This window comes from Cnephaeus nilssonii, assembly GCF_951640355.1.
Source record: "Cnephaeus nilssonii genome assembly, chromosome: 4".
NCBI classification, from domain to species: domain Eukaryota; kingdom Metazoa; phylum Chordata; class Mammalia; order Chiroptera; family Vespertilionidae; genus Cnephaeus; species Cnephaeus nilssonii.
The window spans coordinates 43,896,980-43,912,258 of NC_137075.1; the positions used below are offsets into that span (position 1 = coordinate 43,896,980).

At 53.9% G+C, this 15,279-nt stretch overlaps 1 protein-coding gene across 2 annotated transcripts; it reads left to right on the forward strand.

Annotated features, from left to right (window-relative positions):
* The first annotated feature begins 733 nt into the window (after positions 1-733).
* SPINT1 (serine peptidase inhibitor, Kunitz type 1) lies at positions 734-13,652 on the forward strand. Of its 2 annotated transcripts, none has more exons than XM_079769379.1 (12): positions 734-882; positions 1,187-1,323; positions 1,569-2,087; positions 9,889-10,016; positions 10,221-10,359; positions 10,445-10,663; positions 10,789-10,815; positions 11,154-11,279; positions 11,396-11,446; positions 12,418-12,588; positions 12,799-12,846; positions 13,278-13,652. In XM_079769379.1, the coding sequence occupies exons 1-12, from the start codon at positions 749-751 to the stop codon at positions 13,493-13,495; spliced, it is 1,917 nt and encodes a 638-aa protein (XP_079625505.1). In that variant the 5' UTR covers positions 734-748; the 3' UTR covers positions 13,496-13,652. The 2 variants fall into 2 exon arrangements, with proteins under 2 accessions (XP_079625505.1, XP_079625506.1); XM_079769380.1 differs by having other exon boundaries at positions 10,445-10,615.
* Positions 13,653-15,279: the final 1,627 nt, after the last annotated feature.

The window sequence follows — 15,279 nt, forward strand, 5'->3', positions numbered from 1 at the left end:
AAACTCAGAAAATCCAGAGAAAGGGAGACAGACTGTAGATTCCCACCCATAATGTGGACATGGGGAGATGTTGCAGTTCATCAGAAAAATGACCAAAGGTTTTGCTACAAAACCTAGTAGGGAAAGCTGTTCTAGATAACAAATTGGGAAGAATTTTCCCGTGAAGGGGTCGGGGGTTAAGTCATCATGAAAAGATGTGGAGTCTCTTTTTGGAAGAGAATTAATTGGACCAATCTTGCTTTGTAAAGAATGGTCTTTAAGAGGAATTCTTCATTCAGGAAAAGCAATGCGCATGGCTTCAAGGAATCCACGGTTCTGTGAAGGCCATTAACTCAACTACTTTGGTGAGCTGGAACCTCTAGCTTCCAAGGATGACATTTCACTGGAGGAGAGTGGCCAACTCTAGACCAGGGGCATCCCCTGGGTGACAGAGAAGGGGTCTGCGCACCAGGCAGGGAGCAGCTGACCCGTGAGCACCAACAGGGACTCGGCTCTGACAGAGACTCCAGAGCAAACAACTCAAACAAAAGGGTGCCACTGCAGTCAGGCAGAGAAGCCAGGCGGCGGGAAACCGTCCGCTTCTCACGCTGGCAGACAGAAGGGCTTCCCGGGACTGGCAAGGGTGGTCAGGCGGGTGCAGGCACCCGGATTCCACTCATCGGAGGCGCAGCCGCTCAGATTCCGGGATCTCTCACCGCCAGGAGCGGGACATGACTTCCCGAGGGCTGACGGCGGCGGCGGCGAAGTCATGTGCATCGGGCTTTCCCCCGCTTCTCCACCGCTCTCCCCGCTCCGGTGCCTCGAGCTTGCGGTGGGAATGCTGACCCAGACCCGAAAGGGAAGCGGGAGGCAGCCGTGCCACCCAGAGCGCCCGACCCTCAGGTGCCCGACCTCACTGGAGCGTCTGGACCTCCGGGGCTCGGGGTGCTGTTTTGGGGCGCAGGCCCTCTCCCCACCCGCTCGGGGGGCGCTAGCGTAGAGCAGCCCCCGGGGGCGCGGCCGAGGGCGGGCGCCTCGGGGCTCAGCCCCTCGGGGACCAGGCTGCGGGGGAGGGTCGGGGATGCCGGGGCCGCGGGACAGGTGCCCCGGAAGCGGGGCTGGGAAGCGCCGGCCGGGGCGCGTGGGGCGTGGGCTGGGGCGGCGGCGCCGGGGTTAATGTCCGCCCCGCCCCGGCGCGCTGACTCAGTTTCACCAGAAACTTGGGGGAGGAGAAGGCGGATCTCCGGCGAACCCCGCACCTGGGCGGAAGCGGCGACCGGGGCCGCGCAGGAAGTCGGGACCGGAACCTCTCCCGCCCCGGCCCCACCCCACTCACCTGCGCAGGTAACCGGGGCCCGGAGACGGAGCGGGTTCGGAGCATGTTTGGCCCTTTGTTCCCCGCTCGTGCGTGTGTCCGGGTACGTGACCCCCTTCGCCGTCCTTCGGGCCGCGGGTTGGCGGCCGGGTGCCCGGGGCGCTCCCAGCTCCCCAGCACTTCCTCGGGCCGGACCGCCTCCCTCGGAGGCTCCCCGGGCGGGTCCGGTTCCCGGCGGATCCAGGGCCGCCACCTGTCTCCTCCCCTCTCTCAGGTCGCCAGCGCCCTCGGAGCCCAGAGGCCAGCCCAGTGAAGGTGACCCCCGTGGGCAGGAGGGCGACGGCCCCTGGGAAGACGATGGCCCGCGCCCCGGCGGCCGCCCTGTGGCTCCTGTGCGCGCTCGGCCTCGCGGGCACCTACGCCGGGCCGCCGCCCACGCCCCCCGCGCAGCCCGCCGGAGCCGCCTGCCTGGACCGCTTCACCCCCGGGGTGCCCGCTTTCGTGCTCGACACCGACGCCTCGGTCAGCAACGGGGCCACCTTCCTGGGCTCGCCCGCCGCGCGCCGCGGCCGGGACTGCGTGCGCGCCTGCTGCACCACCCACGGCTGCAACCTGGCCCTGGTGGAGCTGCAGCCCGCCGGCGGCGAGGACGCCGTCGCCGCCTGCTTCCTCGTCAACTGCCTCTACGAGCAGAACTTCGTGTGCAAGTTCGCGCCCAAGGAGGGCTTCGTCAACTACCTCACGAGGGAGGTTTACCGCTCCTACCGCGAGCTGCGGACTCAGGGCTTTGGAGGTGAGACGGGGGTGCGGCGATGGGTGGATGTAGGGAGACCCCGAAAGGGAGATAGATGGCTGTGGAGTCCTGGAAGAGGCGAGCTTCAGGGAGGGGTTCCTGAGAAGAGCCCCACGCTACCCCGATTCCCCCTTAGACGTAGGCAGCATACACAGTAAACAAAGGTGAGGGAGGAGGGGTGACATCCCAAAGCCCGGACCCGCGCCTGGATTGAGGGTGTTGAGTGGGCTGGCGCTCTGGGCTGTGTGTATGGGATGGAGGAGGCAGCTCCTCGGGATTCTCGGTTTCTGGCCCTGATATGCTTCTGAGTCGGGGAGTGAGCTGCCCGGAGGCCGCCTGATGGCCAGCGGGCACCCCCTGGGCCAGGCATCCCCAGGCCCAGCACGCTCTGAGGCACCAAGAGCGCCTGATGGAGGAGAGAATCCTCCTCCACGCATGGGCTGGGGGCTGGTTAGCATCCGTGCACCCCGCCCCCCACCAATTGGCCTTTGGTGGTCTGGGGGAAACTGCTGACCCCACACACTAAGGACAAGTCTAGCCTGGGGTTGACCCAAAAAGGGAGGGGGAGGGGGCATAGCAGCCAGAAGCTCTGGGGTGGGAGTGAGAAGGGTTGTGGGTGAGTCAGTTCATCAGTATGTATACCTGGTAGGGCAGGGATGTCAGCTGTCCAGGCAGGTGTGTGTGCGCGTGAGCCTGGCAGGGCTCTCTCTCTCCCTGCCTTAGGATCTGGTACCAAGCCTTCTGCTCACCTTGTTTACTTCCGGGGATAAGGGCAAAGGGGGCCAGGGCTCCTCCTCTTTCCTCCTGGGACTGAACAATTAGCTGAGATCAGGGCCCCTCCAGAGACCTTCGTTCCCCATTCTCTCCACCTGCTGTTCTGGGCAGGTGGGGCTCCAGGGCAGGGATGGGTCACAGCTGATAACCTCTGTGAGCGCTTTACAGCTTTCTCATTGCTGTACCATTCACCCTCTTACCGAGGCCTCCTGACAGCCACCTCTGAAAAGGGGGCTATTAGTAGTCATCCTGCTTTTCAGATTAGGAAACCGACTCCCATGATAAATAATTTGCCCATAAATGGTAGACCTGGGACTCAGCCCCAGGCAGGACCTCCAAACGTCTGTGCTGTTTTTCACACAAGACCTCCCCCTGAAAGAAACCTGCCTCTGAAAGAAACAGCCCAGGGCGTAACAGAGCCCGGGCCCAAGGGCTGCGTCTGGGGGTGACCTCAGTTCTGGAAAGTGGAGAAGAGACTGTCCTCTCCAGCCCTTTTCTGGACTAGTCTCTCTCCAGGTGAAGGGCCCACTCTTCTCCCTGCCCTTCCAGGAGCGCTCCTGGGTCTCTGGGCTGGGGATTCCAGGAGGGGGCACATCTCTGGGCCAGGACCTGAGCCTGTTCCACAAGGAAGTGGCGGAGTGTAGGTGGTGGTGACTCTGATTGACCTGAGCTGCTGTGCCCTTCCTGCCCGACAGTGGCAACCTGGGGAGTCCCACTCCAAGGCCAGTGCCTGAAACTCCGGGGTCTGGTCAGAGAGCTGAGCTGGACCGGGCCACGTGGTCTTGGAACCAGCCTTCCTCCTCTGGAAACTTTCCCACCCCAAACTGGCCTGTTTAGCACAAGACAGGATGGAATGGGAATTTCCTTGGCACTGAGGGAGCTGGGCAGGGCTTGGACTGGGTGTGAGCTCCAGGCCATTTTCAGGGTGTTGCAGTGCTTTGGGGAGCGGGGAAAGCTGTGTGGTGTCAAGGAACCCATTCTCAGCTGAGTCCAGTTAGAGAGATTGGAGGTGGGTAAGAGCCGGATAAAGCCACTTTGTCAGGCAAGATGGGCAGGTGCTTAGGACTTAGGACTTCTAAACCTTTGATTCTTGTATGAGGTAGAGAAATCCTCCCCAGGATGGGTTTGTTTGTTCCCCTTTCCTTCCCTGTGGCCAGGCCAGTCCAGTCCAGATTCCTGTGGCCTCCTGAACACCTTGCTCCTTCCTGTCCTGCCTTCTCCCCCCTTTCCCTTGGAGGAGGGGCTTAGGAGGTGGAGTCCGTGTTTGCCTGGAGATGTCCTGGGGCAGGCAGCTGAAGGAAGGGCTGGCTTTATTACCACTCTGGCCCTTTGCTCTCCTGGGGGTGGGAAGGAGGGAGTGGTAGGACAGGTCATCTGCCCCTTGCTCCTGGGCACTGGGGCTTGAAGACAACCAGCCGTGTGGGGGTGGACATGGCTGATTTGGCCCAAAGTCTGACACATCGCTCTGCCTGCCACTTCCACCTTGGGTGCCGGTGGGGCTAGCCTGTCTGTCTGCTACGTAGACTGCCAAGTAGCCTGTCTTCTTTCCCTTTTAGGTAGCTGGTTACTTAATGAGAAGTGCAAGGAGGGAGGAACGGGCTCCTCCCAGGCACTGCCCCCTTCGCTTTGTCTCTCAGAGGTCACCTCTGAAGTATATCCCTGTGACTCAGACTCCGGCCAGCTGTTCTTATTTCTTTACCTTCTCTTCTTCCTTCGAGCTCCCTCTTACATTGGACATGCCCTCTGTAGATCCCCTGTGGAGGGCAGTTTGGCAATAACCACAAAAACTGTAAACGCATATTACCCACAGCACAGTTCCCCTTGTAGGAATTCATTCTGTGGCTATATTATGATGTGCAGCACAACTTACCAGCCAGGTGTTCGCTGTAGCATTGTTTATAATAGCAAGAATGGGAAAGGTCACAGTGTCTGCCAACACATCCTACAATTGGAAACTGTGGTGATATATTAATAATAGTAATAATAAATCCCGAGGCAGCATGGCTTAGTTGTTAGTAGAGAAGGAAGGGAAGGCCCTAGCTGGCTTGGCTCAGTGGATAGAGCGTCAGCCTGCGGACTGAAGAGTCCCGGGTTCGATTCCTGGTCAGGGCACATGCCTGGTAGGGGGTGTGCAGGAGGCAGCCGATCAATGATTCTCTCTCATCATTGATGTTTCTATCTCTCTCTCCTTCTCCCTTCCTCTCTGAAATCAATAAATATATTTTAAAAAATAAGAAGGAAGGGAAGGAGGGAAAACTAAATCAAGAGGAGACTGGTGGCCGAAACCGGTTTGGCTCAGTGGATAGAGCGTCGGCCTGCGGACTGAAGGGTCCCGGGTTCGATTCCGGTCAAGGGCATATACCTTGGTTGCGGGCACATCCCCAGTAGGGGGTGTGCAAGAGGCAGCTGGTCGATGTTTCTCTCTCATCGATGTTTCTAACTCTGTCCCTCTCTCTTCCTCACTGTAATAAATCAATAAAATATATTTAAAAAAAAAAAAAGAGGAGACTGGTGGACTGGTTAAATAAGTTGTACATTATGGTGTATTTATACGAGTATGTGCAACTAAAAAAAAACCACTATGTTGCATGCTTATGAGTTCAGTGTCATCTCTGTTGATAGTCACACACATACAAACTAGCAAGAGTAGATGTCTCTGGAAAGAACCTGGGGATTTAGGAGAAGAGGGAACTTAATTCTCACTATTCTTTTGTACTTTTGAATTTTACGTCATGTACCTATATTACCTAAACTAAAAACAAAAATCCCAAGATTATATAAGCAATCAAAAGTACACCGCTTAGCAAGTGAGTGGCCTGCAACATGGCATTTTGGAGAAAGAATGAGCTATGGAATCAGATAGAACAGGGTTCAAATCCCAGCTCTGCCGTATAGAAACTGAACAACCCTGGGCAAGTCATTTAACCTCTTTGGTGCCAATTTTCTCCTCTGGAAGGAGGGATAAGAATGCAGTTGTAGCCCGGCTGGCATGGCTCAGCGGTTGAACGTTTGACCTGTGAACCAGATCATGGTTCGATTCCCGGTCAGGGCACATGCCCAAGTTGCGGGCTCAATCCCCAGTAAGGGGTGTGCAGGAGGCAGCCGATCAATGATTCTCTCTCATCATTGATGTTTCTATCTCTCTCTCCCTTTCCCTTCTTCTCTGAAATCAATAAAAAAAAATATTTTTAAAAAAAGAATGTAGTTGTAGCAGGTTGTTGAGGAAGGTAGGTGATGTAGATCAGGGGTGAGCAAACTTTCTATAAGCTTTCAAATAGTAAATATTTTATGCTTTGTGGACCATTCAGTCTCTGTTGCAATATTCAACTCTGCTGTTGTAAGGTGAAAGCAGCCATCCACAATGTGTAACCGAATAGGCGATGCTGGTTCGGACACAAATTTGATGTACTTTTCACGTCACAAAATATTATTCTTTTGATTTTTTTCAACCATTTGAAAATGTACTAGGTGGTGGGCTGGATTTGGTTTGCAGGCCTCGTTTGCCTACTCGTGTTGTAGCTGATACAGGTAAAGTACCCAGCGTGGTGCTGAGTACACATCCAACAAGTGGCAGCTTTGTTCATAATGATGACTCCAGATTTGTTTCCAACCTTGGCCTCTCTGGAGCTCCCACTGTGTCCCTCCCCTCTGGATGGTCTTACCTCCCTCAAATTTAAATTCTCTGTGACTGAATGCACACATTTCCTCTATATCTGATTTCCCTTCTGCCTCACCCCTTCCTCCCCATTTCCCAGCACCTGTCAGACACAGAAGCCCGAAGCATATGCCCAGCATGGCTGCTGACATCCTCCTTTCCATTCCCTTAGTTCTCCCTTAATTCAGGCCACTCTCATTGCATCTGCCCTGACCCACTGTACTGGTCCACTTGCCAGCCTCCTTGTTCCATAGAAATAGTTCCAGACAGATGGTAAACAGGAGTCCCTGCTCCCCAGGCCCTTGGCCCTTGGCCCTGCCTTAGCTCTCCTGGGCCTCCATCACGCATCTAGAAGGTCAGTGTCTGCTGCGGCCAGGGCTTCTAGGACTCTGCACCCTCTCTCGCAGCCAGTGTCCCCTTCCTGTACCACCAGTTGTTAAACATTCAAATGTCACTCCTTCTGTGTCCACATGCCCTGGCCCAGTATTCAGGGCCCTTTGAGGTCTGTCCAGGCCAGCCAGTCTCCTTAATGTCACGCTACCAGCCTTGCGAATCCCCAGCTCCTTGCTTTGGCCCCTCATGTTTTCTTTTTTTAAAACAGTTTTTGTGTTTTGTTTTGTTTTAATTGATTTCAGAGAGAGGAAGGGAGAGGGAGATAAAAACATCAATGATGAGAGAGAATCATCCATTGGTACCTCCTGCAGGCCCTCTACTGGGGATTGAGCCTGCAACCCGTGACCTCCTGGTTCATAGGTCGACACTCAACCACTGAGCCACACTATCCAGGCAAGCCCCTCATATTTTCTGTTTTCTTCAACAACATAGCACATTCTTCCCCACAACCAAACAAATAAAAACATAAAAACAAAAATAAAAGAATCAATACATTCTTTCTCCCTTCTCCAAAAAGGCTTTTTTTTTTTTAATGTATTTTTATTGATTTCAGAGAGGAATGGAGAAGGAGAGAGAGAGAAAAACATCAACGATAGAGAATCATTGATTAGCTGCCTCCCTCATGCCCCCCACTGGGGATCGAGCCTGCAACCCGGGCATGTGCCCTTGACCAGAATCGAACCTGGGACCCCTCAGTCCACAGGCCGACGCTCCATCCACTGAGCCAAACAAGCTAGGGCCAAAAAGACTTTTCTTATTCTTCTAGTCTTTCAGAGCCTCTCCCTTCTCTGAATGTCCATCCACTTCCTTGTCCTGTGTACATACTTCCTATGGCTTCATCTTGTTGGGTCTTTTCTCCCATATAGCTTCGTGTGGTTGGGTCTTATCTGCCTAACTGGGCTGCAAGCCGTTCAAGGACAGTACTAATTTCCTGTGGCTGCTGTAATAATGTATTACAAACTGGGTGTCTTAAAATCACAGAAATTTGTTGTCTCACAGTCCTGGGAGCCAGAAGTTCAAAATCAAGGTGTTGGCAGGGCCATGCTCCCTCTGACAACCCTCGAAGAGGGTCCATCTTTGCCTCTTCCAGGTTCTGGTGGCTCCAGGGCTTCCTTGGCTTGTGGCTCCATAACTCCGGTCTCTGCCTCTGTCTCCACACAGCCCTTTCTTCCTTCACTCCATATTCTCCTATCCAGTCTTTTTTTTTTTTTTTTTAAGGTATACTGGAACAGGAACTGGTTTTTTTTTTTTTAACATATTTTATTGATTTTTCACAGAGAGGAAGAGAGAGGGATAGAGAGTCAGAAACATCGATGAGAGAGAAACATCGATCAGTTGCCTCTTGCACACCCCCTACTGGGGATGTGCCCGCAACCAAGGCACATGCCCTTGACCGGAATCGAACCTGGGACCCTTAAGTCCGCAGGCCAACGCTCTATCCACTGAGCCAAACCGGTTTCGGCGGGAACTGTTTTTTTAAAAAATACATTTTTATTGATTTTAGAGAGGAAGGGAGAGGGAGAGAGAGACAGAACCACCAATGATGAGAGAAAATCATTGGTCAGCTGCTTCCTGCATGCCCCTTACTGGGGATCAAGCCTGAAACCCAGCATCTGCCCCAGCTGGGAATCAAACTGTGACCTCCTGGTTCATAGGTCGATGCTCAACCACGGAGCCACACCAGCCAGGCTATCCTCTCTTTTATAAAGACACTTGTCATTGGCTAATCCAGGTTGATCTCATGTGGAAATGCTTAACTTGATTACTTCTGCAAAGACCCTTTTTCCAAATAAGTTCACATTCATGAGTTCAGGAGGTTAGACATGGACTCTTTGGGGGGCCACCATTCAACCCACTACAGGCAGGAATCCTGCTTTGTGCTTTGTTTCTCTCTCCAGCTGCTAACCAGAGACTGGGGGAAGCCTCAGATGCAGGCACTGTCAGGTTGAGGGAGGGCATGGTTCCCGTGGGCCCTCTCATAACTGGAGGCAGGGTCTGTCTGAGGTGGCAGAGGCACCCTCTTCCGGTGGCCACTCTCCCTGGGACACCAAGACTTGTCACATTGCTGCCTGGGGACTCTGTGTGTAGGGTCTCTATCAGCAGAGGGGGTGATGGATGTTAATTCCACATTTACTTATTTGGCTTCTCAAAAATATTGTTGCTTTAACTTTTTAAAAAATATCTATTTTCATTGATTTCAGAGAGGAAGGGAGAAGGAGAGAGAGAGAGAGAGAAACATCAATGATGAAAGAGACTCATTGATCGGCTGCCTCCTGCGCGCCCCACACTGGGGATTGAGCCCGCAACCTGGGCATGTGCCCTTGACCAGAATCGAATCCGGGACTTTTCAGTCCACAGGCCAATGCTCTATCCACTGAGCCAAGCCGGCTAGGGCGCTTTAACTTTTTTAAGCAGTTAGCACAAGACCTACTTAATGTAGAAGATAGGACTAAACCTTCCCTAAAAATTTTTTTTCCTAAATGGGATCAGATGGCACATGCTGTACAGTAATTTGCTTCAGAAAATAAGTCTTACAACATAAAAATGTCTTTAATATACCAAAGACGTAATACATATAAATAGAGAGCAAGAAGATGGGTTAGCCCTAGCCGGTTTGGCTCAGTGGATAGAGCGTCGGCCTGCGGACTGAAGGGTCCCAGGTTCGATTCCTGCCAAGGGCACTTGCCTGGGTTGTGGGCTCGATCCCCAATAGGGGGCGTGCAGGAGGCAGCTGATCAATGATTCTCTCTCATCATTGATGTTTCTATCTCTCTATCCCTCTCCCTTCCTCTCTGAAATCAATAAAGAAAAATATTAAATAAAAAAAAAAAGAAGATAGTTTAGTTGTGGGTTCCCACCTGTGCCCCATGCTGGTTGCTGAGTCCTAGGTTGGTCTAGGTGTGGCCCATATAGCTCCTCATCCCCAGGAGAGATCTGGTCCGTTCAGTGAGAGTTGACCTTACCTCACCTTCCCCCTAGGGTCCCGGATCCCCAAGATCTGGGCAGGCATAGACTTGAAGGTACAGCCCCAGGAACCCCTGCTGCTGAAGGGTGTGGAGAACACAGATTGGCACCTACTGCAGGGTGACCCGGACGTCAGAGTGGAGGTGAGACATTGGTCTGGCTCCCTGATTGCACCTCAGCTCTCCAGGGGCCCCTTTCTTTCTGGGGCCATAGGCTAAGGTGGATAGATGCTGAGGATACATTTAATAGCAGGTCCCTCTGTTCTCCCTGGGTGGTTGTGTGCTGGGAGGGTCTGGAGGAGCCCAAGGGCATCAGGGTCCCAGCCTAATGGCCACTCCTATGTATAGAGGAAAGATCCGGACCAGGTGGAGCTATGGGGACTCAAGGAAGGCACCTACCTGTTCCAGCTGACATTGGACAGCTCAGACCAGCCAGAGAGCACGGCCAACATCACAGTCACCGTCCTCTCCGCCAAGCAGACAGAAGGTGCGGGGGTGGGTAGGCAGCATCTAGAGCCGCCCCCATCTGTTGATGGGCCCCTTGGCCCCCTCACAAGCTTTCCTCCCCACAGAATATTGCCTCGTAACCAAAAAGGTGGGCCGCTGCCGTGGTTCCTTCCCCCGCTGGTACTATGACCCCAAAGAACAGATCTGCAAGAGTTTCGTTTATGGAGGTTGCTTGGGCAACAAGAACAATTACCTTCGGGAGGAAGAGTGCAAGCTAGCCTGCCGTGATGTACAAGGTGGGCCTTTGCATGGAGGCTTTGGGGCTCAAGTGACTTTCCCTCAAGGTAGGTGGTCTCTCTTCACTAGTCAGGGAGGTGGGCATGAGAGTCCCCCATACCCAGGCCCCTCATCAGCTCATCCCTGCTGGGGCCTGGCCCTGTCTCCTCTCACTTCTTTTTCTCTTTCCCAGGTTCCTCCAAGGAAAGGCACCATCCAGGTAGGCTTTGCTCCTTTCCCTATTCCCCTCACTCCTGCCAGATCTCCAGCCCATATCATGTCCACGCCCTTGACCAAGCTGCTTTTGCCCAACCCATTCCTCCCCTCATAGTAAGTGGACAGAGCACAAGCACCCTACCCCTTGCAGCCTAGCATCCTCCTATCAGGATCTGCCCAGTTTGTGTGAGGAAGGGTTCATGGGGGACAGGTGGGGAAATAGTGGGCGTGTCATGATTCTATGTTGGGGCAGAGAGGGCCAGGTAGATGATGGACCCTTGGTACTTGCTGGCCTCTGCCGGAGCGTGACCTCACCCCCCTCCCGATTCCTCCCCCACTCAGTGTGCTCTGACACCTGTTCCTCCTCCGAGTTCCACTGCAGCAATGGCTGCTGCATCGACAGCTATTTGGAGTGTGATGGCACGCCCGATTGCTCTGACGCCTCCGACGAGGCCACCTGTGAGGAATGTAAGGCCTGGGAGGTGGAGGAGTGGTGGGCAGCAGGGAGGGAGGTCCTGACAATTTGCCCTGCATCCCTGGGAGACCATTGTTGGGGCTGTGCCTCTGATCTTTCATCTTTGCAGACACCAGTGGCTTCGAGGAGCTTCAAAACTTCCGTTTCCCCAGTGACAAAGGTGAGGTCCCCCTCCCTCCCCCCCAGATCCTCCGGGTGAGGGCAGATGCTGACACTGCCAGTCTCACTCATCCTGTCACCGTGCGAAAGGGCCTGCTGTGTGTGCCGGGCTGTGGGCAGAAGAGCCAGAGTGGGCTTCCAGCTCTCTTCTTTGGCTGTTTCCCAAGTATAATCAGCCTCTTTTTTTTTTTTTAATGTTTTTATTGATTTCAGAGAGGAAGGGAGAGGAAGAGAAAGAAACATCAATGATGAGAATCATTGATCGGCTGCCTCCTGCATGACCCCTACTGGGGATCAAGCCCGCAACCTGGGCATGTGCCCTGACCAGGAATTGAACGGTGACCTCCTGGTTCATAGGTTGACACTCAACCATTGACCCACACCAGCCTCTTAACACCTTCAGAAATGTATCCATGCCCACAGATCACTGAGGTAGTATTTACTTAATATTTTTATTATTCAATTACTCTTTTAATTTAATGTATTAAAAAGGAGATTTCACATCACTACCATAAATGGAAATTCACTATCACATACCAAAGCTTGAGACTGACTATTAAAATAAGTATAATAAGACAACATTAATAAATTTTAGCTGGACATGGGTGTCTGCCAAGGCTTAGACCCTCAGCCGCTTTTGTTAAAAGGTAGACCATCAGTACTAGAGAGAAAACCAAGACCTTGACACAGTCAGAAAAGCTGAAAGAAGATTAAAAAAGGAATAATTATGTGAGTCAGGGTAGTTTACTTCTGTGCCTATGATTATTGTCCATGATATGTCTTTCTTGCTTCTGGTAATACTGCAAATGGGCCGATGTTTCTGGGGCCCCGGACGCCCTCATGGAGCCACAGCCTTCCTCAGTATGATGTGGATTGGGAGGTGGCGGGCGGCAGCTAGGCAGAGCCTGGTAGAGGGCAACAGGAGGCCCCGTGGGCTTGCTCAGTCCCCTTTGCCTGCCCCTCACCTCCCAGGGCACTGCGTGGACCTGCCAGACACGGGCCTCTGCAAGAAGAACATCCCACGCTGGTACTACAACCCCTTCAGCGAACGCTGCGCCCGCTTTACCTATGGCGGTTGTTATGGCAACAAGAACAACTTTGAGGAGGAGCAGCAGTGTCTGGAGTCCTGTCGTGGCATCTCCAGTGAGCAGGGCAGTGGGCGGATGGGAGATAGGGAGGGGGAAGGCTTAGCTAGAGCACTGTGCTCTGTCCCAGAGCCTGGGCTGGTCACACCGAGTCCTCAGAGCACTGAAATGGGGGTGGGAGAGGATGGCGGTGGGGAGACTGGGGTGCTGGGGAGCCACTGAGTATCAGCCCTTGGTATTGACTTGTCTCTCCCCCATCATGTTGTAGAGAAGGATGTGTTTGGTCTGCGGCGGGAAGGCCCCATTCCCAACGTAGGTAAGTCCAGGTCTGCCCTATTACCAATGAGTAGTATCAACTCAAGAGTCAACGCCACACGATTGGTTGTGACTGCCTAAACCTGTGTTGAGAAGGATCCTGAGGTTGGCTAGAGGGACAGAGTGTCACAAGCTATAGTCGTACCTACCATAGCAGGGGAGGCAAGCACCGTCAGGAGTGTATAGATGTTTGCTGTCAGTCCCAGGCCTTTCTCCAAGCTCCCTGCAAAGAGAGCAACTGGGAGCTGAGACCCGGGGCCCCATCAGAATCTGTCCCACTGAGCTTCCAATAGAGCCATTCTGCTGCTCATGTGCTGCAGGTCCTTCCACGTCTGGCATCCATTTGACTTGGTCCTCTCGATACAGAGTGGGGGGTGGGCATCAGAACGAGCTGGTCCCAGGAGCTCTTCACTCTGTCCTGTCCTGCCCTAGGCTCCGCGGAAGTGGCCGTTGCGGTGTTCCTGGCCGCCTGCATCGTGGTGGTGGTGGCCCTCCTGGGGTACTGCTTCGTCAAGAACCAGAGAAAGGGCTTCCGCGGATACCACCACAGCCGTCGCCACCCCCAGCCCCCTACCCCCGCCAGCTCCACAGTTTCCACCACCGAGGACACAGAGCACCTGGTCTATAACCACACTACCCGACCCCTCTGAGCCCGGGCTCTCACGGCTCTCACCAGCTCTCACCTGACCCTGCTTCCTCCTCGCCAAGAAGGAGGCATGGGCTGGGAAAGACTTTGGGACCAGACCCTTCCTGCCTGTTTCTCAGGCCTCTGCCTCAGAGGCCGGTCAGAGATGTCTCAGCTAAGCTCAGACCACTTGTTCCTGAGAAGGCTCCGTGTCTGAAAGGAAAGAAAGCCTTGGAGCCAGGAGTCCCATAGATGGACCTGCTCACCTTGGATTTCAGAGGAAGTTGGAGGCCTGTTTCCTGTTCAGAGCTGCCTGCCCCGCACCGTGCTGTTGGGAAGGGGACTGGGCAGCGTCAGAAGCTGGAGGCCCAGCCCTGCCCTCCAGCGCTGCCCCTCCCACTGCACAGTCCAGAGCGGGGGAGGACCTCCTATGAATTTTGTGCTGTACAGAGTTGCTTTTTGTTTATTTAATGCCCTGGGGTGGATGAGAGGAGTGGAAAGTGGCTATCTGGCCTCTGCTGCCTCTTCCCTTCCCCCAAGAGGGAGTCCCAACTTGGCCTGACCTAGCACCTGGAGCCAGAGCTGCTCCAAGCTCCCTGCACTCCCCAGGCCTCTCTGGCACCACACCCCCTCCGCGCCCCTCCTTCCCACAGGCCCCGATGCACCCACAGTGTAATAAAGTGGTTTGTTCTGTGGGGCTTCTGCCTCTCTGTGGGGCCAGGAGAGGGACAGGGCTGCTGGGGGGAGATGTGACCGCCCCGTCCGACCGGTTCAGGCTCTGGCCACCCTGTTGAGCAGGTTTCCACCCTTCCCGAAACTGCACCAGCACCTGAGGGTGGGGAGAAGGGCCAAGTTTGACCACCAGAGGGGAGGGGTGCGAGGGCCATGGGAGGAGGGGGCCCAGGGAAGCGGCAATGCTGCTGTGTAGTATTTCCTCCTGGTTTGATCCTGGCTGCAAGCCTGCTTCGGTGCTGGGGCAAGGCTTCACTGCAGTGTGTAGTTGAACACAGACTCGAGCCCTGGTTCTTCACTGCCCTTTTTGTGGGGCCTAGGATAGGGGTCCCATCTGGCCCAGGTCACCACTGTCCCCTCCCCACCCACAGGAGCCTTGGCTTCACAGGAGCAGAGTGCTCCCCAGACTCTGGACTCCTCCCCAGGAGCCTTTAGTTGTACTCCAGTCGCACCCACACCCTGTCTCCCTTTGTTTGAGCCACATCTTGGTGCAAAAAACAAGGCATGCTTTTAATTCGTTTATGCTTTTGTTCAACAAATTATTGAGCCCCTATGTGCTAGGTACTGCCAATCATTAGAAATTCTGTCTTGTCAAGATAAGCACACACAAAGCACTATGTAAATGCTTTACACGTCTCAAGTTATTGTCTCAGTACACCATCCTGTAATACTATACAGGTACTATAATTCCCATTTTACAGATGAGGAAACTGACAGCAAAGTTCTCAAAGTCTTAGAGCTGATACGGGGAGACTGGATTTAAATCCTAACTGGCTCCAGAGTCTAGTCTTACAAAAGAGAGACTCAGATTGTGATAAGTGCTCTACAGAAGAATAAAATGGCAATGTGAGAGGTTGGAGGCTAATTTTAAACAACTGGAGTGTGACCCAGGTGAATATGCATGTCATAAGTGCACAGCTCTGAATTTCCATAGCTGCGCACACCCAGAAGATAAACACCCAGGTCAAGAAGCAAAGGGTCCTAGCACCCCAGGATGGGGAACTTTCCTATCTCTATTTTTTGTGTGCCTATTGTTGTACTCAGCCTGGACCACCTCCCCCTTGCTCATCTTTCAGC